Source organism: Protobothrops mucrosquamatus, unplaced genomic scaffold, assembly GCF_001527695.2.
Source record: "Protobothrops mucrosquamatus isolate PMUCROS unplaced genomic scaffold, P.Mucros_1.0 scaffold2934, whole genome shotgun sequence".
NCBI classification, from domain to species: Eukaryota; Metazoa; Chordata; class Lepidosauria; order Squamata; family Viperidae; genus Protobothrops; species Protobothrops mucrosquamatus.
In genome coordinates, this window is record NW_015388959.1 from 166720 (window position 1) to 191674 (window position 24955).

The 24955-nt window shown below is 39.5% G+C and overlaps 1 protein-coding gene across 1 annotated transcript; it reads right to left on the bottom strand.

Annotated features, from left to right (window-relative positions):
• Positions 1 to 1766: 1766 nt before the first annotated feature.
• On the bottom strand, positions 1767 to 24081 carry MRPL13 (mitochondrial ribosomal protein L13; the record flags this gene model as incomplete). The annotated part of the gene is given in 6 exon segments (XM_015826035.1): positions 1767 to 2023; positions 8940 to 9061; positions 10533 to 10619; positions 21778 to 21838; positions 22619 to 22712; positions 23958 to 24081. Coding segments are annotated over 6 exon segments (513 nt in total), but the record flags the coding sequence as incomplete, so codon positions are not given.
• Between the last annotated feature and the right edge of the window lie 874 nt (positions 24082 to 24955).

A 24955-nucleotide genomic window follows, 5' to 3' on the forward strand; every position in this document is an offset into this window, starting at 1 on the left:
CAAGAGACCACAATGCTAATGCAGAGTAGTAGTTTGGCTGCTTGCTAGCCCTGTTTGATTCATGCTTGCGTGCTTTCCGAGGTGTGCCACAAGGGACGAGCTAGCTCTGCACCAGAAATAAAAATGAGCGGCTTTCCTGCAGGACATCTGGGATCCTCTCCCTCCAGTAAATCTACCTCACAAATAAACGTTGCAACTGGGAAGATCCGGTGCCAGCAGGATTCTAACTATCCACATGAAATGCCAGCTCGTCTCCCCACCTAAGTGGTACCTATTTATCTACTCGCATATGACATGCTTTTGAACTGTTAGGTGGGCAGAAGCTGAGGCCAGGAATGGGAGCTCGCCCCACCATGCAGTTCTAGGATTCGAACCACTAGCGAAGGCCATCTCCAGCGTCAGTAAGCCACTGAGCCTCATAACCCTGTGGTCTAAAGGGATGACTGAATGTGGTGAAATTGAGGGTGGTAGTCAATGGTTTTTTTGTGCTCCCCCCGGCCAGGCCATTCCTTGATCGGCAACCTTTCACTCCCCTCCCGAGTCAGACTGCCATGCTAAGGTGGATGGGATGGGTGGGGTAGACCTGGTCCCCCTCCGCCATTTCGGAGCCAGGGGGGAGTGATGGTGAACAGCTCCCCTGCTGCTATGCGCCGCTGGAGGGGCTTTCTTTAAGCTTTGCCCCGCAGATCACCTGCCCGGGCGCAGTCGCCACCTCGTCCTCCGCCAATGCTCCTGTGGCTTGCGCCGTGACCAGGCGGCACAAGCCTCCCCCGTCGCCTCCCTCTGCCAGTCCTTTGTCGCCTTTCTCACAGGGAAGCTCTGGGGGGGGGGGGTAGAAGCTTCCCAGGCAGCTGGCAAATGTCCAAATATCAATTCAAATTTGTTGTTTAAACAGTTCAATTGTGCTAATTAGGTCCAATTATTGATGATTAACTACGAGGAGGAAAATCCAGAAGGGGATAATACAACCTGCTCTTTAGTCTTGAAAGGAGCAATTGTGCATCTGCTGAGCAAGAGACTAAGTCGTAAACTGGGGTGCTCTTGCACAGCAGAGGCGTGGCAACCTTTAGACTTAGTCTTATTGGAGCAGGCAGATTAAGACAACCCACTTGTGGATTCTCCATCCAATCATGCTGGAGAACGGAGAACACAGCAGCTCTGAGCACGGATGCGCACTTGCTTGCTGCCCTGCATTGCTCGTCTCCCTTCTCCCTTCTGGAAATGGCAGCCCAGTTTCCTGCCGTTTCTCCTCCCAGCGCAGTTCCTCCCTCTTCCCAAAAGCATTTCTTTGCTAACCTGCTTTCCAGCTCTGGCGTGTTTCTCTTCTGCTGCAGGGAAACGGAGTTTGTGGGACTAAAAAAGTTCAGTCAGACCTTCCAACTCCTTGTGAGAAGTTGGAAGGTCTGACTGAACTTTTTTTAGTTCCACAAATTCCGTTGAAAAAAGGTGCCGGAGCGCTGTTCCATGCTTTCTATGACAAAAAAAAGCCCTGGTGGTAGTTATCTATTATAGCATTTAATGTACAGTTCAGTCTTCTGAAAGGGAAGAGCTGTTAACATGGGGCCCGAAATTAAATGTGCTTTCACTGCTTAGCTCCAGCCTTCAGCAGGAATATGAAACTTAACAGCTTGCTCAAATATTTCAGATCTAATGAAGTAAGCATGACATAAAAGTTCAACCAAAGGACAGAAAGATATATGGAGTTAAAATATATACATTATTTTCAGGAAAACACTATTTATTACTTATTTATTTCAGCTGTTTATTGCTCTCTCTCTCTCCCCACCAAAAAGGAGGATATAACAAAAAGAAAAATGTACCAACTGTAGTCTTAGCTTTGCATCTTATTAAAGATTTTTTTTAAAAATCAGTAATACATAAAAATAATTTAAAGTAGGTAATCCAATGCTTATGCAAACAGCCATACTGTAAAATTCTGGGAGGTTCCTGACATGACAAAGTAATAAGCTTCTCTTCAACTTTTTTACATTCTTCCTATTACATTGGTCGAAAGTCTTCAGGCCTGTAAATAAAAGAATGAAAACACATTAATTGGGACACTGCGAAATAAAAGCAAGAATCGGAAATAAGTTAATTCTAGGCTATTACAGCATCAAACTCTACCTAATTTCATAGCTCAATTTCTATCATTGTAAGGACCAAAGAGGGGAAAATATTTCTGATAACTTTGTGAATAATCATTTGGTATTAGAACTTGACAGCTATTAACAGAAATATGTAATTAATGTCCAACAGCTTCTGCTGTTCAAGAAACCAAAATAAAAAGCAAGCATGAATTTTGTGTTTCTTCCATTCAAAGTCAGAACTAGGCACAAAAAAGATTAATTGCAGACACCCTGCAAAGCAAAACAAAAAACAAAAAACCCAGTTTTAATAAGTCTGCAATTCCCATGACCCCACCAACCCAATTCTGGTTAGCAGATGGTAATTTCAGAACTTGGCAACAACATCATATAACTGACACAAGCCAATGAAGGAAGACTGCATAGATTAACTCATCACTGAACCCCACAGATTTTCAAAGATCTGCAGCCAAGAGTTTGTCACTTATCTCTAAAGAATAGCCATATGGATGATATGGTTACGTTTTTATTATAGCTGTCCCACGAACACAACAAACAGTGAGGTATTCACCATTTGCTAACTTCTGTCTCTATTTATTCAGTCAAGCTCTTTGTATTTCTTTCAAATATGGGCACAAATCCACCTATAACCTGTTGCTATCTTCCCAACCTGGGCCTGGGTCATTCTAGTGAAATCACATTCTAACCACCATAAAAGACAAAAGTTGACTAAGGCATTTTTTTTACCACCATCTCTGTTATTTGGGCTCCCTTAGTCAAGCACCTCTACCTTTTAACCAATGGCTCTGCAAAAAGAGAGCAGCATTGCAAAGTAAAAAAAAAAAAAGCCAGGTACAAATTGAGTAAGTATTAGTGACATAAAGCAATAATACATTTTCAAAACAGTGGGGATGCTCCTTACCACATAAATACACATACCCATCAAGCATACACCCTTATGGGACAAGCAACACAATGCTATATGCGATGTGCAGAGGACTAAGAAATTGTAAGAAAAATAACTAGAAGCATAAGATGAGGGGGAAAAATAGCTAAATCTAGTATATGGTATTATCTAATGGTCATGTTCTTTTTGTGCCAACCCAACGGTAGTGAGGCCCCTCCTTAAGAAGCCCTCCCTGGACCCAGATGTATTGGCTAACTATCGCCCGGTCTCCAACCTTCGCTTTGTGGCGAAGGTTGTCGAGAGTGTGGTTGCGCAGCAATTCCCTCGGAACCTGGAGGAAACAGTCTATCTGGACCCGCTCCAGTCGGGCTTCAGGCCGGGATACAGCACGGAAACAGCATTGGTCACGTTGGTAAATGATCTCTGGAGGGCCCGGGACAGGGGCCATTCCTCTGTCCTTGTTCTTTTGGACCTCTCAGCGGCTTTTGATACCGTGGACCACGGTATCATGCTGCGACGTTTGGGTGAGTTAGGAGTGGGAGGCACTGTGATGCGGTGGTTCTCCTCCTTCCTCACCGACCATACGCAGTCTGTATTGGCAGGGGGACAGAGGTCGACCCCAAGGCCCCTAACTTGTGGGGTCCAACAAGGGTTGGTCCTTTCTCCCCTTTTGTTCAATATTTATGTGAAGCCGCTGGGAGAGATCATTCGCAGCTTTGGGGTGGATTTCCATCAGTACGCTGATGATACTCAGCTGTACATTTCCACCCCAGGTCACCCCAACGATGCCCTTGACGTGATGGCCCGTTGCCTGGAGGCNTCCCATGTAACACCGCTGCTGCGTGAGCTGCACTGGTTGCCGGTAGCCTTCCGGGTGCGCTTCAAGGTGCTGGTCATCATCTTCAAAGCGCTCCATGGCATCGGACCTGGATATCTCCGAGACCGCCTTCTGCCGCAGATTACCTCCCATCGGCCGGTACGCTCCCACAGAGTGGGTCTCCTCAGGGTGCCGTCAGCCACACAGTGCCGGCTGGCGACCTCCAGGGGGAGGGCCTTCTCGGTGGGAGCTCCCACCCTCTGGAACGAACTACCCCCAGAGATCCGGGTGATCCCGGATCTCCCCTCCTTCCGCCGCGCCCTAAAGACATGGCTCTTCCAACAAGCGGGATTGGCCTAAGGGAATTTTAGTGGGGTTTTAAGAGTAATTTTAATTGACATAGGCCACAGTAAATATTTCTTTTTAATTAGGTTTTAAACTGGGTATTTTTATTGTTGTATCTGTTTTATAAGGCTGTCAGCCGCCCTGAGTCCGTAAGGAGAAGGGCGGGATAAAAATTAAATAAATAAATAAATAAATAAACCCGTCCCACTCCCGTATTCTCTGAGTGAATATTCTTTTAGGTGCCAAAATTAATAATAAAGCCAAAAGTAGAATATAAGAATAGAATAGAATAGAATAGAATAGAATAGGATAGAATAGAATAGAATAGAATAGAATAGAATAGGAGATGGAAGGGACCTTGGAGGTCTTCTAGTCCAGTCCCCTGCTCAAGCAGAACAATAATGATTGTTAATAATAATAATAATAATAATAATAATAATAATAATAATAATAATATATAGAACAATAATGTAGGAGAAAAGCAGACAGAGCTTGGGGATGGAGTCAAGTGAGTAATCAGCCTAGAGTTGTTATGTTCCTGCAAACAGTCCAAGTCTAAATCCTCTTGAATTCTACTGAATCTTTATCTAGTGCCAGTTTAGTACTAGAGTCTTGTGAATAGGCATGATGAATAAATCATCTTAACCGGAACTTAATGTGTGGACGCAATACTTTGTGCCTGACAAATAAGTCTTATTTTACTATTCTGTGCTAATGCAATTCAGAGGATTTCTGCTATAGAACCTGAAGGTAAGTAAGGCATCAGGACTGGCAGCCACTAATAATATTTTCCACGAAGGCCAATTGAAACGTAATGCCCATAATCATATCTGGGCAAAGATCTGGTGTGGTGTAGTTGTTATGGACTAAGAGTGGAGACACCCAGATCCTAGTCCGCCTTTAGGCAGAAAAGCCAGCCAGGTGCCCTTGGACTTCTCACTCTCTCTCAGCCCAAATCAGTCAGACTCTATGCCAAGCCAGCTGGAAAACCAAAACCTCTGTCACTTCATGCACTGATCGCTTTGCTGTGTGACATGTTGCAAATGCAAGGTACCGTAAAGTAGACTCCCGCAACCAAGAGGGACAAATGGTAGGAACAACTATCACTGCAAATATAGGTACCTAATTCTTTTTGAGTTAATTATGTACTATGTAAAAAAACAAACACCTTTATTTTGTTACTCTTGGGTCTATTCTATGTTTATTACAGGACAACTAATGCATTAGCTTTACATTGGGATCTATAGCGGCAATCCTCCTCCAAAACATCACCTAGCTGGTGCAGTTAGAACTCACAGTCTCCTGGTTTCTGCCTGGTGCTTTAATCACTGCACCAAATTGGCTCTCGATATACATACAGGTGGACATTAATAAACCTATGTGTACAGCCAATATGTAAAAGAACACTGAAAAAGAATTCAAAGATTTTATAAAATAGTTACGGGTATTCTGAAGATATACAGCTCATAGAATCACAACCCACCTCCTCTTTTAACATCTCAATGACAGAATATTCATTAGCATTGGATGGTGGGTATGACATTTTTCTTAATGGAAAAAGGAACAATGAGAATGTCCTTGGGTTTCAAACACCCTGCACTGTTTTTGGAAATAGACTGTGTTCGCAATAGAGTTACCTAAAATATGTGATGTCTACAAAAAGGGTTCGATTTTTCTGCAAGACAGAAGAAATATACTGTATAGACTCCCTAATAGCAAGTATCTTAGTGAAAAATCTATATGAGGAATAATTTGATTCTACCTAGAACAAGGTAATAATTATGGATGTCTCTTCTCATCTTCTGATTTAATGCTCTATTTCCTCACTAAATTACTTATTTTCAATATGTTGTTTTTATGACCTAGGCTGTTGCTGTGAACACACTTTTGTTCAAAATCAACTTCCTATTTTTTTGTCTTTTACAATAGAGTAGAATAGTGCAGAAGATGGGACTCCTATTTTTATGAGAGATATTTACGGTATGTTATTTCCCAAGTTGACAGAATAAATCAAACAAACTGGAAAGTACCATTATTGTAATCTGCCAAAAAAAATCCCAAACAGATGTCCAAAGGATATATAGCAGGAGTGTCAAACTACCGGCCTGCAGGCCAGATGCGTCACACAGAAGCCCCGCCCACCCAGCTCCGGCAAGGGGGAAAAAAGTCACGATACGTCGTGACCCATCACGTGACGCGGCGAGTTTGACACCCCTGACTTAGAGGGAATTTAGATTTTCATACCAAAATCTAATGAGATAGAGCAAATCAATATTATGTGCTCCTTCTCCAGGATCGAGCAAGTTTTAAACACAGGGGATGCAGATTATCTGAATAGATTGAAACACAGCTTTCATTAGCACCTTTGTATCCCTTAATTTTGATTACAATAGAAGCCTGAGAATCACCTCCCAACTTTCGACAATTCATACGATCATAAAATATCTTATTCAGAAACTAGAGATCAAGGCCATTGTTTTAATTGTTCACTATTTTAGTTACCACCAAGCAATTAAAATCAACCATGAAAAAGCCCAGGAGATTGGAATGTGGTGATTATTAGCTGATGACACATGTTCTGTTCCGCGATAAGATGACCCTGCATCTTTCAGGCTTTCTTAATTAAGAAATAGCCTGTTGGAATAGAGTCTTGAATGCAGTGTTTTGCTTGATGAATCGTAATTACCAAATAAAGGCAGTATTTAACAAGGCAAACATACTTTATAGTAATCTTAATATTCTCATTAAATTAATGTGCAGAGAAAGTCAAGTCCATGTTTTAGAAAAAGGCATTAATTTTAGCTTACCAAAACGGTCTACCAATTTACTCTAATTGAAGAATGGGCAAGGAACCCTTGAGCTGCAGTAGGAGGGCCTATCACACATGGCATCGTCTACATCAGGGGTAGTCAACCTTGGCTCTTTTATGACTCGTGGACTTCAATTCCCAGAATTCCTGAGCCAGCTTAGCTGGCTCAGGAATTCTGGGAGTTGAAGTCCACGAGTCATAAAAGAGCCAAGGTTGACTACTCCTGGTCTACATACTGAGCCAATTGTTTGTTTGTTTTTTAAATGTATGTTAAACTTATTTTAAAGATTTACAGTTTAGCATTTATGAGTTTCTGCCTTAAAATGAGAGGAACAAATAGCACAATTGATGGGTTGCCTACTGTAATGATATGTGGGAATGGTTGCTTAGCCTGCAAAAGGCATGTTGATGTGGCAAACGTCTCAGAAGGGACGTTTTTTAGGCTGCAAAGTACACAGGCCTAGGCTGCATTAACAGAGGGATAGAATCAAGATCACGTGAAGTGTTAATACCACTTTACAATGGCTTGGTAAGGCCACACTTGGAATGCTGCATCCAGTTTTGGTCACCGCGATGTAAAAAAAGATGTTGAGACTCTAGAAAGAGTGCAGAGAAGAGCAACAAAGATGATTAGGGGACTGGAGGCTAAAACATATAAGGAACGGTTGCTGGAATTGGGTATGTCTAGTTTAATGAAGAGAAGGACAATGGGGGATAGCAGTGTTCCAATATCTGATAGCAATACTGATAGCAGTTCAATACTGATAGCAGTGTTCCAATATCTCAGGGGCTGCCACAAAGAAGAGGGAGTCAAGCTATTGTCCAAAGTGCCTGAAGGCAGGACAAGGAGCAACGGATGGAAACTAACCAAAGAGAGAAGCAACCTAGAACTAAGGAGAAACTTCTTGACAGTTAGAACAATTAATCAGTGGAACACCAACCTGCCTCCAGAAGCTATGAATGCTCCAACACTGGAAGTTTTTAAGAAGAAACTGGACAGCCATTTGTCCGAAATGATATAGGTTTCCTGCCTGAGCAGGGGGTTGGACTAGATGACCTCAAAGATCCCTTCCAACTTTATTATTATTATTATTATTATTATTATTATTATTATTATTATTATTATTATTATTATTATTATTATTATTATTATTACTACTACTACTACTACTACTACTACTACTACTACTACTACTACCACTACCGCAATGAGGGAGACATATACTTTCAGACTTGCAAGTGTGGATATCAGCCTTCCAAGGTAGCCCAGATGGAAAGCACACCCAGATAAACTAATTCTACTTTAACGTAAGGTTACATTAACCGAATCCTGTGTGATTTATAAATTGTTCTGAAACTTTTACTCAATTTAGTAAATTTATCTTATCACAAACCAACATTTAGGAACGCTGAATTTAAGAACTGCTAAACCAGAGCAGACACCCCCCCCCCCCCCGCCATCCACTCAAGCCATTCTCTGCATTAGTCCTTATACTTACATTCATCTTTAAGCAAATTATCTACTGGTTAAGTTTGATCCCGTTGAAAACCAATATAGTTTTCTCCAATATACCTAACCATATTTCATGGCCAAAAGCTGCTATTTATGAAGTGATAACATTTGCAGGTGTGCTCTTTCATCAATTGAAACCACATGCTTGGCATCTTCTCGTGCTCCTCTATTTGAAATATTTTGCTTTCTGGCTCGTGCTTCTTACGAAGCGTGACTGGAAACATACCTGCAAAAATATCTTATTCTTTTATATCGCCACTGCTTGTCCTGGGCCCCTTGGTGTTGGAGGCAGACAGATATTTCATTGAGGCATACCAGAGAAGAATTAAAGCAGCCATATGGTTATGTAGATATGTATAAGATTATAAATACGGGTTGTCCTCAATTTACAACAAGTAAATGTGTTTGTTAAAAGAGGATCCATTGCAGGAGGTATCATAAATATTCCTTTATGACAGACTTACGGAGTCCAGATCTTTGGGAAAGCATCTATTTCCTCTTGTGTGTATTCATTTAGCTTCTTGGGCACGTTGCGGGGCTGCGGAAGCTCCTCTACCAGATTCTTACGAATGTCTTCAGGAATAACCTAAGGAAACGAGAAACACAATGATAAACATCAGTCTTCATTCAGTTCCTCAGAAGGCTGGACCTTTGAGGGTTCAGTTCAATTACAGCAGGGGTGTCAAACTCAATTTCATTGAGGGCCGCATCAGCATTGTGATTGCCCTCAGTGGGGCGGGTGGGTGTGGCCAGGGTGGATGCGGCCTACTGGGTGGGCGTGGATGGAGTGGGTGTGGCCTGCTGGGTGGATGTGGCTAGCTCTACACCGTTTGCGTCAAGGGTGCCTGTGGGGGCCTGGGCAGGAGTGGGATAGATCTGAGGGTCTCTGGCAGAAGGGGGTGGGACCAGGGCAAGTGCCAAGGCGTGGTCCACTGGAAGAGCCTCACTGTTCCTCTCAGGCCATGCAGGGGGGGGCTTATGGAGCTAAGACTGAATGTGTTTCAGCATAGATGGCCACCACAGAATTGTACATTGGCTCCCGGCTGGCCTGGGCCAGGGCCAAGGCAGAGGGGGCCGTTCCCTCATTGTTTCCAGGATGGCTTCGCGGGCCACATGAAACCGCTTTGTGGCCGCATCTGGCCCCCGGGTCTTGTGTTTCACATGTCTGAATTACAGCTATTTAGAGATAGCTGAAAGGAAGTCTATATTCTCTTTTTGTACCTCTACATCAAATACCATCATTTCCACAAAGGAGACAAAACACAAACTTTTCACAGAATCATGAAGTTGGGAGGTGCCACTTGGACAATTGAAGTTTATTAACATTTTGGATTGACTGAGAACACGGTAGTTGTTCATGAAGGAAATTAATCCTCCAAAATACAACTTGCCTAATAATTGTGCACACAGTGTAAACATTCCTGGTTCCTTCAATCTGATTGGNTTTGTTTTAAAAGAGAGTTAAAGGAAGTTATAGATTTGTTAGATTAATAGTTGATTAATGTTAGTTAGATCATGATTATTTTATTGTTAATCCTGTGATTGGCTCTGGGAAGGGAGGGGGGGAGGGATGGAGGGTTGGGTTTGGGGGGAGGGGGGGATTTATATTGTAAAATTTTATAAAACTTTCAATAAAAAAAAAGACTGATCTATATGCTGCTATGTTTTCATATTACGGTAAACATTTTGCATTCTTAGCTTAATTTTTTAAGGTCTATGTATGTCACCTTAAAGCCTATTTTAATTGAAAAGCTAACTTTTGCATTTTGTATATAAAAAAACTGAGTGCTTGGCTAACAATGATAAATAAATAAAAATATGATGAAAAAAATAAAGGTATATAATTCTTCTGCAGGATCATCCATATCAATTTATATTAGGACCAAAAGAAAAAGAGCACAGTAATTCCAAAACTGTTACAACATGAGCTTCTGTACAAAATTGTATTTTTCTAGTAGGAATCTTTCAAATGTAATTTCTTTCGATTACAAGACTAAGAAAGCAAAGTACAATAAGCTGTTATTCATAGGTAAGAAGAATATTAGTAACTGACATACATTATCAGGAAAGAGATGTAGCCTTTGCATCATAGTTCTTCTGTGAAGATTCTTTGGGAGCATTCCATAAATGGCCAGTTTTACAATCTGGAAAATAAGTATTATACATTATGCATACAATTTTATATACAATGCAATGCAGTTTGACACAAAGTAAGAACATTACTAAAAATTATGTAATAAACACAAGCATAATAAAAAGGAAAACTCTCCTTATGTTGCTTGCAAGTGCAAGCATGGAGGGTTTTTCTTACATAAAAATTGCTTTATACTCAATCAGATTAATGACCCCCCCACCTTTAGCTCATCAACTTTCCCCGATACTGGTAAACTCCAGAAGGACAGACAGAGTTCGACTTCCAGAATTCTCCAGCCATCATGAACTATGCAAAGAATTTAGGGGATTGAAATCCACACAACTGGAAGATTATGGATGGACAAAACTAGAATAGAAATGGGCTAATAAGAAAAGACAGGCAACAGTAACTGAAAAAACAGTTCTTTGGATGCTCAATAGGACACATACCATTTCTACTGGAACTGAATACATAAGAGAGAAGAAGGAAGAGGGAGGAGGAAGAGGAGGAGAAGAGGAAGAGGAGATATTTGAAGCGAAGTGAATTGTATACTGTATGGATCAATCATTTTACAGTATATGTTTATCATTAGCATTTCAAAGTAAGTCCATCACAGTCCAAAATGTATGAAAGGTTCTATATTGGGATAGATCTGTTAGCCCACACAAGTGTGTATCAATATGGAATTCAATTTCATGTAACTATTTAAGATAAGAAAGCATATGAAGAACTTTCTTTGCAGAAAATCTTTAGATGGAATTCTGAAATACCAGAATTCAACTAAAATAATGAAAAACTGTCAGAGGCAAAAGTTTTAAACATTGAGGCCAAAAGCAGATAAAACTAAATGGCAATTTAAAAAATGAAGTGGATCCTTTAAAAAATTACACTCAATTTAAATGTGTATTTCCCGATTTTAAGTGCATTAACATGTAGAGCAGAGACATAAAGATGCCACAAAATAGATACCACTAATTCTTTCCAGTCTTCTTTATTATAACTGAAGCTATTAGCTTCTCAAAGGAGGGCTGCTTAAAATAAACTGCAAACATCAAAATAGCGCTCTGAACTGCCCCTTATAATATCCATAAAATTGTCAAGTTAAAAACAAAAATTATTTTTATACCTTCTAAAAAAAGTCTCACACATCCAGTTTATTTATCCAAACTAGGGAAAGCATGCTGAGCATTATATTGAAATTCTTTTCAACTTGATCCTTATTTTGCTAGTTTCTCTCTTCCCCCACCCCCAAATCAAGTTTATTCCAGTTCTGTTCAATCCACAGAGATATTCTGATGGATAGACAGCATCCCAAGCTCCTTTACAAAATGCCTTTCTCTTTCTCTTTCACTGGCTTGGAAAGAGCTCAACCATTCCATTCCATTCCAATGCACTGGAACTCTTATGGAGTTAATGGGAATGCTTTCAGTGCTTAACCTTTGGTAACTGGATGAAGATGTCATGTAGAAAAACGAAAATAAGTAGTCCACAACCAAAACAGATAGAGAGGGTACTAAAATTAAAAGCTTTTATCATGGTTCTCACTGTCATCATCACCATAATTATCTGCAGACAAAACCTTAGGACCTAACTCCAAACCACAAAGCTAATAGAAAAATTATAAGGATACCAAGCAGCGTGAAGCACGTCAGAGCAAACCAAAGCCATGAGCAAAAAGCAGTCAGGTGAAAGCAGGCAACAAAGGAACATCACAGAGTTTCAATTAATTTCAAACTAAATCATTGATTTTCAATTATTTTCAGTCTTTTACTGCTTTTATGCTTTGCAAAGCATAAAATCTGTAAAGTGTTCATGAAGTAGCAGATTTCAAGTCTTTTTCCAGTCCGACACTCTTAAGTTTTTCTTATATTTTTAATGCCACAGACTTCAAGTACATTGATTTAAAAGTTCTGTGGAATCCTTAGTGCCGTCTGAGCTTGGTTGTTTGCTCACGGCTGCTTCATTACTGATGATGTTACCTAACTGGGTAATGAAATGTCTACAAGCAAACCAAGCTCAGACAGCACCAAGGGCCCCACAGTTCAGCCCTGAGTTACAGATATTCTATTCTATTTAAAAAAATTCTGTTAAGCTTTTCTGATATCGTGCAAGTCTGAACTGAGGGCTAAACATTTATAGGTTTATCAGATGTTTAAGAATTGCCTGATACACATAGAGAGTCCCAGTTCAGGTATGAATGGCTTAAGACTATTATACTGATTCTTATGAAATAGTTCTCTTTAATCTGATTAAGAAGTGAAAAAGCTAGATTTTTATAAATAAATACCTCTTTTTATGGCTTTTATGTAGGCAGGCCAAGCTTTTGCAACACACTGCAATTTTCTTTCTGTAAACATTGGCTTTTTTTGCTTAGAGCAATATTTAGAAACCTACATAAAATAGGAAAAATAACTAATGAGGACAACAGTTCTATTTGAACTTCTTCCTATTATCCGCAGGGATTCTGGGAAGATCTGTTTATCCTAGGATGGAAGCGAAGCTGGCAAAAGTAGAGGTGGTGGCATAATGTCACACTGTGTGGAAATTATGATGTGTTTTGTGGGTTTATAATTGTTTTTACAGAATGCTGTTGGGAGCTGCCTAAGATTATCATATATAAGATGGGTGGCCATATATGTTTTCTAAATAAATAAGCATAGCCATAATTAAGTCCAGCCAAAGAAATATATGCTCTTATTTCAGCCAGGAAAAAAAAGCAAACCCAAGACCAGCATGGTAAACATGATCTCTGCAAAGGAGAATACTAGTTTACTGATTCAGATGTCACAGTTATGGTAGCTTTCTGATGTGGTTCACAATTTCACCAAAGCCTTCATATTCAAAATGGTATGAGTCTTCCAGAGTCCTGTCTCAACACAAGAGATTCCTGACTTTTCAGAAAAATAGTTCTGTGGTTCCTCTTGCTGCAAAGAAATCTCCATCTCTCATTTTTATTTGCCTTTATCTTGGCTTGTATTTAAGATTTGAGTTTGAGGGGATGAAGTTGTCCAAATCACTGAAAGCAGAGGCTGTTCTGGGGAGGGAATGGATCAGATCCAAAAGCCTTGGAGAGCATGAGAACTACTTGGGCTGCCAGTCCTCTCGGAAAACGTGAAATAATGTAGACGTTGAACAGCCAAAAGTACAGTATATTAACGTATGCAGTTTGGACAAGGTTGACAAAAAAGAAAGTTGTGGAACTGTTAATCATGTAGGAAAAAACCCACTGATCACATTTAAATCAAGTCTTACAGTGCTAATATATGAATGTATCATGTAACATTAATCATAGTTGGAATGGCAAGGATACGGAAGGACCCACTTCTCTTGTTTTCCACAATAATTTGGATGGATCTGAAGATGCATTATTATTAAACTAGAAGGAGTTAAAAATTAATGGAAAAATGGGATCTAATTAAATGAAAATTCTACTTATCGCAAAACATAAATAAGCCTACTGTATGTCACTCAATGAATACATTGCATGGTTTTAACATCAGGAATCATTGCCAAGAATATCATGATCTGAGATAATACTTTAAAAAAACAACAATGAAAACTATAGCGGTAAAAAGTCTGGCAACTGGGAGCCGGTATAGCAGAGTAGCTAAGCATCCGCAAATCTCAAATTCCAATTCCAACTGTACAGTACTATGAATTCACTAGATAATCTTTAAAATACTCTTTGGCTGCCTTAATCACTTTCTCCCAAATGTATTAGAACCAGATAACACTAACTCAGTGGGCGTTCTAAGGATTACAGGTAGACAAGAGACATCAATAAGGTTGAATGCTTGAAGGCCAAACAAATATTAATATAATCACCACCACCACCATCATCACCTGGATTTTGGCAAATAATGGTGAAATAGCCCTTATTTCAGAGAACATTTTCACATGTGCTTGACTACTCTGTCACTTACACAGGGATGCCCACCCCCCATCCCTCAAAAAAACCTGGGGATAAAAGAATGAGATATTTTACAAAAAGAGGCAGAGCCTGGGGGTAGAGTCAAGAGAGGACTCAGCCTAGACTGATTACATGCCCGCAAGAGCTCCAGATCCAGCCCCACTCCCCATGAATTCTGTTGACTCTTATCTAGTACCAATTCAGTGCTTGAACAATAAATGTTAGCTGGGAATAAACATATGGTCCTGGCAGATATTAAGTTATAAATATAAGGCTTCATACTGAATTGTCACCAAATCTCTTCATGGTAAAGCCTGTGACCTAATTTCATAAGTTATAAGGTCCAATACTTGTGATGCTGAAACAAACAAATATAGCCCAATCTCATTTTCATGTACCATGATACTGAATAACACTACTGGTGATTTTTTTTTTTTATCAGCCCAAAGGAAATTTGGTGGCAGCTGCCCTTGAGTATCACAAGGTACTGTAAATTTAAATTAGTGGAAGATCCTGAAAAGAAATTAATGACATGCACACATTCTTCTTTATAAATAAGGGGAAACTGAAAACAAAGAAACTGAGGGGAGATGATATATATAAATGGAGCAATTTATTTTAGATTTTGAAAAGTTGTTTTGGAATGCATGGGAGGGAGGGGGGGGGAACCAACTTAGCACATGTTTGCTCTTCTTTAAAATATCATTATTATCTTTTCCTGGGATGGCAGCTCTTGGTTTTTAACTTTTACATTTTTAACATTTTAAAACTTATTATATTGTAATCCTCCCAGAGCTGTCATATCAATGAAATGGACAGTAAAGAAATGTAATAAATAGCAGTGAAACTGAGGAACATAGCTGCACAATTTTAGGAAAAGATACAGTGACTTTAAAGGGGTGCAAACAGATGTCCATCTTCATGCTTTCATAAGATCAGAAGCACCTCTTTTGGAATTAAATCCAAAATGCCTGATAGCCTAACGTTAATCTCCTTTGCTTCCAAAAAGGCAGATGAATACCAACAATAAAATGCCCTGTTCCTGCTGATTTTCCATTTACGTTAATCCCTTCCAAAGGCGGCAAAAAACCAATATGTATCAGAAGTTTTTCTTTCATCCTGTACATTCCTAACTGGCAAGTAACTTAATTCTAACATCTTTATGAATTCCTTCACATGAAAGGGCCACATAACTAGAGAAAATAATGTTAATGATGTTATTAGCTTAGCATTCACAGATTTAAGATATTTACACATAATCTTCTAAGGATTATGAATTAAAAAGTTGTTTCTTAAATCACAGCCTAAGTAAAAGAATTTGTGACATCTATATATACCAATTCAATGTTAAGAACTTTTACAAAAAAAATAATTAAAAGCTTCAGCTTCCAAGACCAAGAACATAAAGTGTTCAAACACACTGACATTCCCTTGTCTGGGTAACACTTTTACGCATGGCAAAACAAATAGGAGCATAAAGCATGACTTCAATCACTTCAATTACGTAATGTGAAGTGTGAAAAAATGTTTAAACATGTATATGTAAAAACACATAAGAGATAGACTGAGGGAAAGTCTTTCAGCAGTAATATATATGAAAATATTTACTTTAGAGTAGAATATAAAAATAAAATTAATTTATGACCCCAATGGCAATTTGAATTTAATTCAATTTATATTTTTCCTGAGAACCTTTCACCATTTCTACAGAACACCTTAAGTACCTAAGACAACATATTCCTAAATATATTTCCAAATGCTTGGAAATAAGTCTGTTAAACAATTTTTAAAACATTGTCTTGGATATTAATAGTTTGGTTAAAATTCAATTAAGTTGGTGGGACAAGATTATTATTACCCGTGTTTCCCCAAAAATAAGACTGGGGTTTTGTTTTGTTTTTTTGCCTCCAAAAGAGGCACCAGGTCTTATTTTCGGGGGATGTCTTACTCACCTCCGGCATCAACAGCCCTGGCCCAGCTGGTCTACTTCTTCTGGGGCCGAAGGATCAGCTTCATTCTGCTGCTGCATTTTGGCCTGCATTTTGCAGTCAGGTCTTTCCGGAAGGCCTCTGCAGCCGACAACAGAGCAAAGGATTCAATCCATAGCTTGGTCCTCGGCTGCAGAGATCTTGCAGAACTGAGCTATGGATTGAATCCATAGGTCGGTTCTTGGCTGCAGTGGCCTTCCGGAAAGGCCTGTGACTGAGAAATGCAGGCCTGTCTGTAGAAGACGCCGCAGAAGAAGTGGGTTGGCAAAGAGAGGCCTGGCTGCCAGATAAGAGGGTGCAGGGTGCGTGGGGCAGCTCCACACCCCTCACCCCTGCCCTAGCTTGATTTTTAACTGTGTGCCTCACCCCAAAACTAGGGCTTATTTTTGGGGTAGGGCTTATATTAGGCCCACCCTCAAAAATCAAGCTAGGCCTTATTTTGGGGGTAGGCCTCGCTTTCGGGGAAACACGGTATTAAAATAAATATTGCTCCTCAACCGACTTATGTTTTAACAGGTATTCCAATGCTAATTCCAAACAGATTTTTCCTTCAGACGGAAAAACCATTGAGGAAATGTACTGCATATGGGAAAAACAGGCTGAAAATTTCATTGGCTAAATTCAGATTATCTTTTGGAGATGGCTGATTCAGTTTATCAAAAATATAACTGGATTCCTAACTTATGGTCCACATTTATCTGTAATTACAATTTAACATACAATTTATGGCGGGCCTCATTAGAAAGCTATCCTTTCCACTAACATCCTGGCATTTACTTGGGTTGATATGCAGCAAAAAAGCCTTTCACTTCCTGGACTGAAAGCAGCTAGACAAGTTTGGGCTCTTTTGAGCTGTAAACTGGATTCTGAGGTATTTAATTTTACAAAATAAGTCAGCCTTAAAAATAGGTTGCAAGATGTTCTAGGGGTGGAAATTGGAACAATTTTAAATAAACTACTCTGTAATGATTATTTTAAGGGTGTACCTTAACTTAAGATAAAAGTTTGCTTGCCTGATTCACAAGAGTGGCAATATAATCAACTCAAGCATGTTTGGACAGCTCAGTTTGGATTAGATGCTTTAGCTGCTTCAAAGAAATTGAGATGCTTTCTCTCTTTCCTCAAGTGTGTAACCAGCATTACAATACATGTTGACTCTTTTAATATCCTGGATGGGCCCTTCTACTGCCCTGGTTGCTGTAAACTCCTGAGCTCCAGACATTCCAACCTCAAGATGGCTATGGACACCCGCCTCCCCGCTGAAGTATGATCCTCCTAATCCATACTACCAAGTATTAGGTATGTTTGACAGCAGAAGTTATTTATGAAAATAATACAGGTGGGCTTTAAATACAGGTAGTCCTCACCTTTGGCCACCTAATGAGAAGGAAGGACTCACTGGAGAAGAGCCTAATGCTGGGAAAGATAGAGGGCAATAGAAGAAGGGGACGACAGAGAATGAGGTGGCTGGATGGAGTCACTGAAGCAGTAGGTGTGAACTTAAATGGACTCCAGAAGATGGTAAAGGACAGGAAGGCCTGGAGGAACATTGTCTATGGGGTCGCGATGGATCAGACATGACTTCGCAACTAACAACAAGTCCTCAACTTACAACAGTTTCATTCAGCAGTGAAAAAAGTGATGTATGACTGTTTTTCACATTTACGACCATTCTACCATCCCCATGATCAGGATAAAAAATTCAGACCTTGGCAACTGACTCATATTTATGACGGCTGCAGTGAGCCGTGGTCATGTAACCACCTTTTCTGGACCTTCTGACAAGCCAAGTCAATGAGGAAACCAGATTCACTTAATGATTGTGTTACTAACTTAAAACTGCAGTGATTCACTTAACAACTGTAGCAAGAAAGGTGGTATAGTGGGGCAAATTTTGGGCTCTGTTGTGATTGTACGGCAAGGACTACTCGGTAAATTAAAGCTCCAAGACCAATTCTGTAAGGCAGGGGTCCCCAACCCCCGGTCCATGGACCAGTACCGGGACGCGGCATGCCAGCAACCGGTCTGCACAAACAAGCAAAGCCCCATCTGCGAGATGCAGGCAGCACACAAAACCACGCCCCCTCTGGTCCATGGAAAAACCTTTCTCCACGGAACCGGTCCCTGGTGCCCAAAAGGTTGGGGACCTCTGCTGTAAGGGATTCCATTTGGCAGCAAGGAGGGTAGGTGGCATACGGTCCTCAGCCTATGCCTTGCCCCACACATTCCTCAGAATTTGCCAATGGCTGGATACTTTCATTTTGACATATACTGTATCTATTTAAACTCTAAAACAAATCTATTTTGATTGCAAATTATGCTTATGCATATAAAACAGTGAAAGTCAATATTACTTGCATGTTTTTTCATCTTTGTTTATATTTGACTAATATACATATTTTGCTAGCAGATTCTTTATATGCTTTCCTCTTCCACCATAATGTTAAGGTTTTGTTTTGCAATCCGCACTCTAGGACTAGGTCAATGTATATTTTCTTGTTTGAAGAACCATTTTACAAAATTATAAAAAGAGCAGACACTACACTCTAGTTCAACTACTGACATGAGAAATTGTACATCTGAAATGTGTGAAATACTGCTCCATCACCATCAGGTTCCAATTAAAATTCTTTCATCTTACTCAATTAATCTGGAAGTATTCACTTTGAATTCACTGCCTATAACATCTCATACTACTTTGTTCACAATAAAATTTGGTTTATAGGAACTTGCCAATTAAGCGAATGTCTGCAAAATTAAAGTCTTACTGGTTTATGCTGCCCTCTGTTGTTCAACAACCATAATATTCAGGAAAATACAGTTAGATCAGATAGTCACTAGTCTGAAATGGTATAGGTTCTCCTGCTTGAGCAGGGGGCTGGACTAGAAGACCTCCAAGGTCCCTTCCAGCTCTATCCTATTCATCTTGCTTAATGACTACCCTGTTAAGTGACTGTTCGAAGTTATAACAATGCTGAAAAAGTAACTTTAGGACCAGTCTTTGCATTTATGTCCATCTCAGCATCCTTGTGGTCAGCATTTTGCAACTGGTAGGCATTTACAATGGTCCCAATGTCATGTGATTTGTGTGCTCCATAAATGGCTTCTGACAAGCAGAATCAATGGAGAAGCTGGCAATAAAATTCCAAGTTGCAGTCATGGGATGCCTTGCTTAATGACCCACAGTGACTCCTTTAATGACTGAATGGGAAGTGACAGATCTGTTGAGGTCATGTGATGATTCATTTAGTTACCATGTCACTTAGCAAAGGATTTGACAGTCCCAGTTATGGTCACTAAGTGAGGACTACCTGTAAAACTGAAAGTTAAATATGGGACTACATTAACCAAAAAAAGTAATGTTTTAACTTATTTCTACAAGCCATCATTATGACATTTTCAACATACTACATGATGGTAGCAACTCAACTACTTAACTAGATAATAACACCAAAATATCAAGAGAGAGCTGGCTAGAAAAGAAGATATACTCCTTTATAATACATCTTCTAAAGTTAATAGAAATCAAATAGCCTTTTTTGAATGCCAGTAATAACCTACTTAATTGTAAATTAACTATACAAAACAATGAGATCTGTGTTATAACATAGGAACCATGTGTAGTAGCATCAAAGTTAACTTATTTAGATCAATATACTTTGGTCCAACCCCTGGTAGTTTGTAATATCTGACTGATCTTGGTGAGCTTTAAACTCAGGATGGTCAAACATGGCTAATGGTGGCAACCTGAACATATCAGGGCTGTAGGAGAGATTCGGTCTGAACAAATCCTGGAGGGTAAGATAAATAATTTCTAAACTCATGTCAAAGAAACAACATAAAATGTCCATTAGGTAAAAAGGAATACAATCCAGAAACAAACACGATTAATAAAGCTCATTATCTACATTAATTCATTTCAAATAAGCCACAAAGTAAATATTTATTTATTTATTTAGAAATTTTATTTGTTGCCTGTCACACATCCAATGACTCTGGGTGGCTATATACTATAAAATATATTATAAAATATTAGCCAGTGAAACTTTAGGGAATGTATCTCACATCAGTTAGTCATGTCATAATTTTATGCCTGTTTTTTGCTCCTGCCATAAATGTGAAATATGTAAGCAATTCTTCTGGTGATTTTGCTGCTCTTTCCCAAGTGTACTTGGGTTGAACAACAAGGACCAGTATTAGGATCAAGGATCAAAGCCAAATATGTATCATCACAGAGTACAAAAACATCAGAAAAAACTTTTTGGTCAAAACCAGGATAGCTGAGATATAAAAAGATGATCATGGCAAAATAGAAAACAGCTCAATAGCAATGAAGAAGAGCTGTTGAGGAGTATCAGGCAAAATGAAGGAATGCACAGAGATCAGAATTCAAAAAGGTGAGAAGGTCTTACAGGGAGATCAGACAGAAAGTTTCCTGAAGGAACAAACAACCACTATAAAAAGTTACAAATGAAATTAACCTCAAGCATGATACATAGCCAGACCTTGGGAAGGGAAAATAAAATTATTGAAGAAGTTAAGAGGGAGAAATGGAACTTATGTTCCAGACATTACCATGAATAGATATCCCAACATCACGCTACCAACCTTTTGCAATCCTGTATTATTTAACTACACTAATTTTAACAACATAAACAACAGGGCCGTTCAAATATTCAGCAGCAATACTATGCATCAACATAGATATGGCTTAGTAATTGGATCGAAAAACTGTCAATGGCAGGAAGGAATAAACAGAGAGTCGTTTAAGGAAGGAGACAACTATATGGGGCTAGAAATGGAACTATAAGACAGGTGAATTGTTTACAGAATGTCCTTCTAGGACAGTGGTTCTCAACCTTTTTAATGCCGCGACCCCCAACCAGTCGTACGTCAAGGACTAAACCGGTCGTAAGTCGAGGACTAAACCGGTCGTAAGTCGAGGACTAAACCGGTCGTAAGTCGAGGACTTTCCCTGCCCGGGAGCGCCGCACATGCGTGGTTCCGCCCCCTGCGCCGGCCGAGGCGTAGCTGGCAAGGGCAGAGACGGAGCAGGCCGACCACCAGCTGGCCCAGCCCAAGGGAGGTAAGGCATCCGCCGGAAAAGGGGAAAAAATGCTTGGCGACCCCCGTGAAATGGTCGATCGACCCCAAATGGGGTCGCGACCCATAGGTTGAGAACCGCTGTTCTAGGAAAATGGACAGAAACTTACGCAGAGAAGGTCAGCAAATGATTTAGAGACACAGATGGGGAAAAGGCTAGCACTTACTGCTGTTGGATCTTTTTTATGTAGCTGAGCAGCTGTAAGTTGCAGGAAGCCACCAGGGTATCTACAATGCAAAATGGCAGCCAAAGTTCATTTAGCTATAGGCAAAAGTGAATGTGCATAAGAATGTGGTCAATAAAAAGAGGGCTTGGAAAACAATGCCCTCAGCCTATCTTCCTTGAGCTATATTCTTCCAGATTTTGTTGACTGTTTAAGCCTCTTCTTGCCTCTACTCCCATTCCTTATCCAGTACTATCTTATGTATTTATTTAGTGCTGGCAGGCTGCCTTGAGATTGACACAACAATAACTATTAAGTTCACAATCTAGCATTGAATTCATATAGTCCTTGCTTAACAATGCTTACTATGACCAGAAACTCTATCATTAGTGACATAGTAAAAAACAACATGTAAATGTGCTGCTTACTTATGGCAGTTCCAACAGTCTCAGTTGCCGTCATTAAACAAGGACCTCAAAACTTGTGATTTCCTGCTAGCTTTCCCACTGACTTTGCTTTCAGAAGCCAGTGGGAAAGTTGCAAATTGTGGTCACGTGACCATGGGACACTGCAATATTGTAACTGCAAGTTGGGTGCTAGGCACCCAGATCACAATCACATGGCCACAGGGATGCTGCAGTGGACACAAATATGAGGACTAGTCATAACTACAACTTGTTCAGCGCAATTTGTTCAGTGTACATTCAAACGATCGCTGAATGAGTGTTTGTTAAAAGTAGAAACTCATGTACTTGGAAATTATAAAAGCAATGTCAAAGTAATTTACAATTATGTTATCCTTTGGAAACATTCATTTTGTAGATACAAGATTATGGAAACTTACCCAGTATGTGATGAGTACACCTTCTGCTCCCATTTGTTTCCAGAAAAAGCAACATGCCTTGTGTTAATAATGACGACATGGTCCCCAAGGTCACCTAATCATTTTTAAAAAATATTTCTCAGTTAATAAGATTGCCTCTGATCAAAAGGTCGGATTATATACAACAACATTAAGTGGAGGATCCAATCTGTGTCAGTCACCGGGACCAGAGGTTTTGTCCAGCCCATCTTCAGGGAACTTCTCTCTAATCCGAAAGCTTGGAAAACAAAAATCTCTGGTCCCGGTGACTGGCACAGAGTGAATCCTGCAGCATTATCCTGGGACATGTATATTCGCCTTCATTAGTAACATTAAGTGGCTCCAACGCAGAATAATATAAATCACAAATCCCTTGAAACATTCATTTTAATGGAGTCCATTAATGCATTTGAAAATAAATCAAATGGTTAGTAAATAAAGCCACTGCAATGTGATGTGCAATGTATTGTCAGAAATTACTCACTCTTAGAGGCACCTATATGGGGTTGAATTTTGATCTAAAAATATCTGAATATTAAAAAAGTGTTTCAGTTCACCAACACCATTACCTGCAAATCATGTTTGGCCCTCTATATAATATATATGTATGCTAAGGCTTAGTAGGCTTTCCGTTAAAAATAATCCAGAACTTGAATATAGTAAAATGAGCCATACAAAATTAAAACCATTCAAATACAAAGTTAAACAAGACAGTCATGAAATACCTCAGAAAAAGCTTACTAGATGTCCTTGGGAACATCTCAAAAGTCTCAAATGACCAGGTAACTTGTAATATTTGTATATTGTTTGTATATTTTATCATATTGCTCGGAGTTACTTTGAACCATGATGGGCAGCAAATAAATTTAATAATAAAAAATAGATCATTAGTTCATGCCAAAATCCAATTAAATCTGGAGCCCACCTTAATGGGATTATGCATATATTATTTCAGCCCAGATATTATGTGTGGTCTTGCCTGAAATCTCAAAAGAATATTATAATCCTGAAAATATTATTTTGAAAATAAACACAATAATTTTAGCAACAGGAATCTTTTCAGATTCCATTACTTGTAATCATTACTATATATTCAACAAACCACCTACTCAATTTGTTGTCAAGAATTAAACCATAGTGTAAGCAATATCTCAATAACTCACTTTGTTATTACAGTGGAGTAAAATGAGTTACTGCAAATCCCCAGATACTAATAGATCTAGTTTCAGCTGTGTTTATTCACTCTCTCTTCCTAATTTAGAACAGGAAAATAAATCAGTACTGATGTAGTACATTTGTTTCAATCCCGAACAAAACTTACTCAGTGCATGGTATATCGGCTTATGCTTTCCCTCCAGACGGACACTTGCAATGGCTGCAAGTTTTCCTGGCGGTTGCATCCATCCATCTAAAAGGTACCAGGTTCGAGCAAATGTAGCCCATTGCTTAAAGAAATAGTAGATGTGTAAAATAAATGGCAACATACTATCTTGGATGCAAAAAAAAAAAAAAGATATTTGCCATTCCAATGCCAGGTCCAATGCTAATTCTACCTGGATAATTGAAGACAAATGAACTTAACTTTGTGAAAGATCAATCCTATATCTTTTCTTAGTAGATAATAGGTGTGCCTGATATCAGTGGCCTTTAAGTAGTATTGCAGTAATAATAGTAATGATAATAATTTATTAAATTTATAAGCTGTCTCCCAATGACTCTGGAGTCTGCAGCAAGAACAGCAATGATCTGGAAACCTCTTAAGGACTAACAAAATGCTCACACCATCCATCTTTCCTAGATTCGGTATACATAAAAAAGCTCAGCCATTGGCTAGTTGTTAATAATAATAATAATAATAATAATAATAAACATTTATTTGTTGCATCATCCTCATTAATTTACATTTATTTGTTGCTTCCAAAGTCATGAGCCACTTATTCCAGCTACCAAGTCAGAGTCCAGCTGCGGGGTTTCATTGCTTTTAAGCCAGTATTTCTCAACCTCTGCTTTTAAAGAGATGCGGACTTCAACTCCCAGAATTCCCCAGCCAGCCATGTTATTTGGGGAACTCTGGGAGTTGGAGTCCACTCCTTTTAGAGTGGCTAAGGTTGAGAAAACATCACTTTAAGCCACCTAAAAACTCCCTCCGGACCCTCACGTGTCTGGAAACCATCCGGCCACCCATTACTCTTTACCCCTAGACCCGTAAGCGAGAGGCCCAAAGCTCTAAGGCAGTGTTTCTCAACCTTGACAATTTTAAGGCATGTGGACTTCAACTCCCAGAATTCCACAGCCAGCAATGCTGGCTGTGGAATTCTG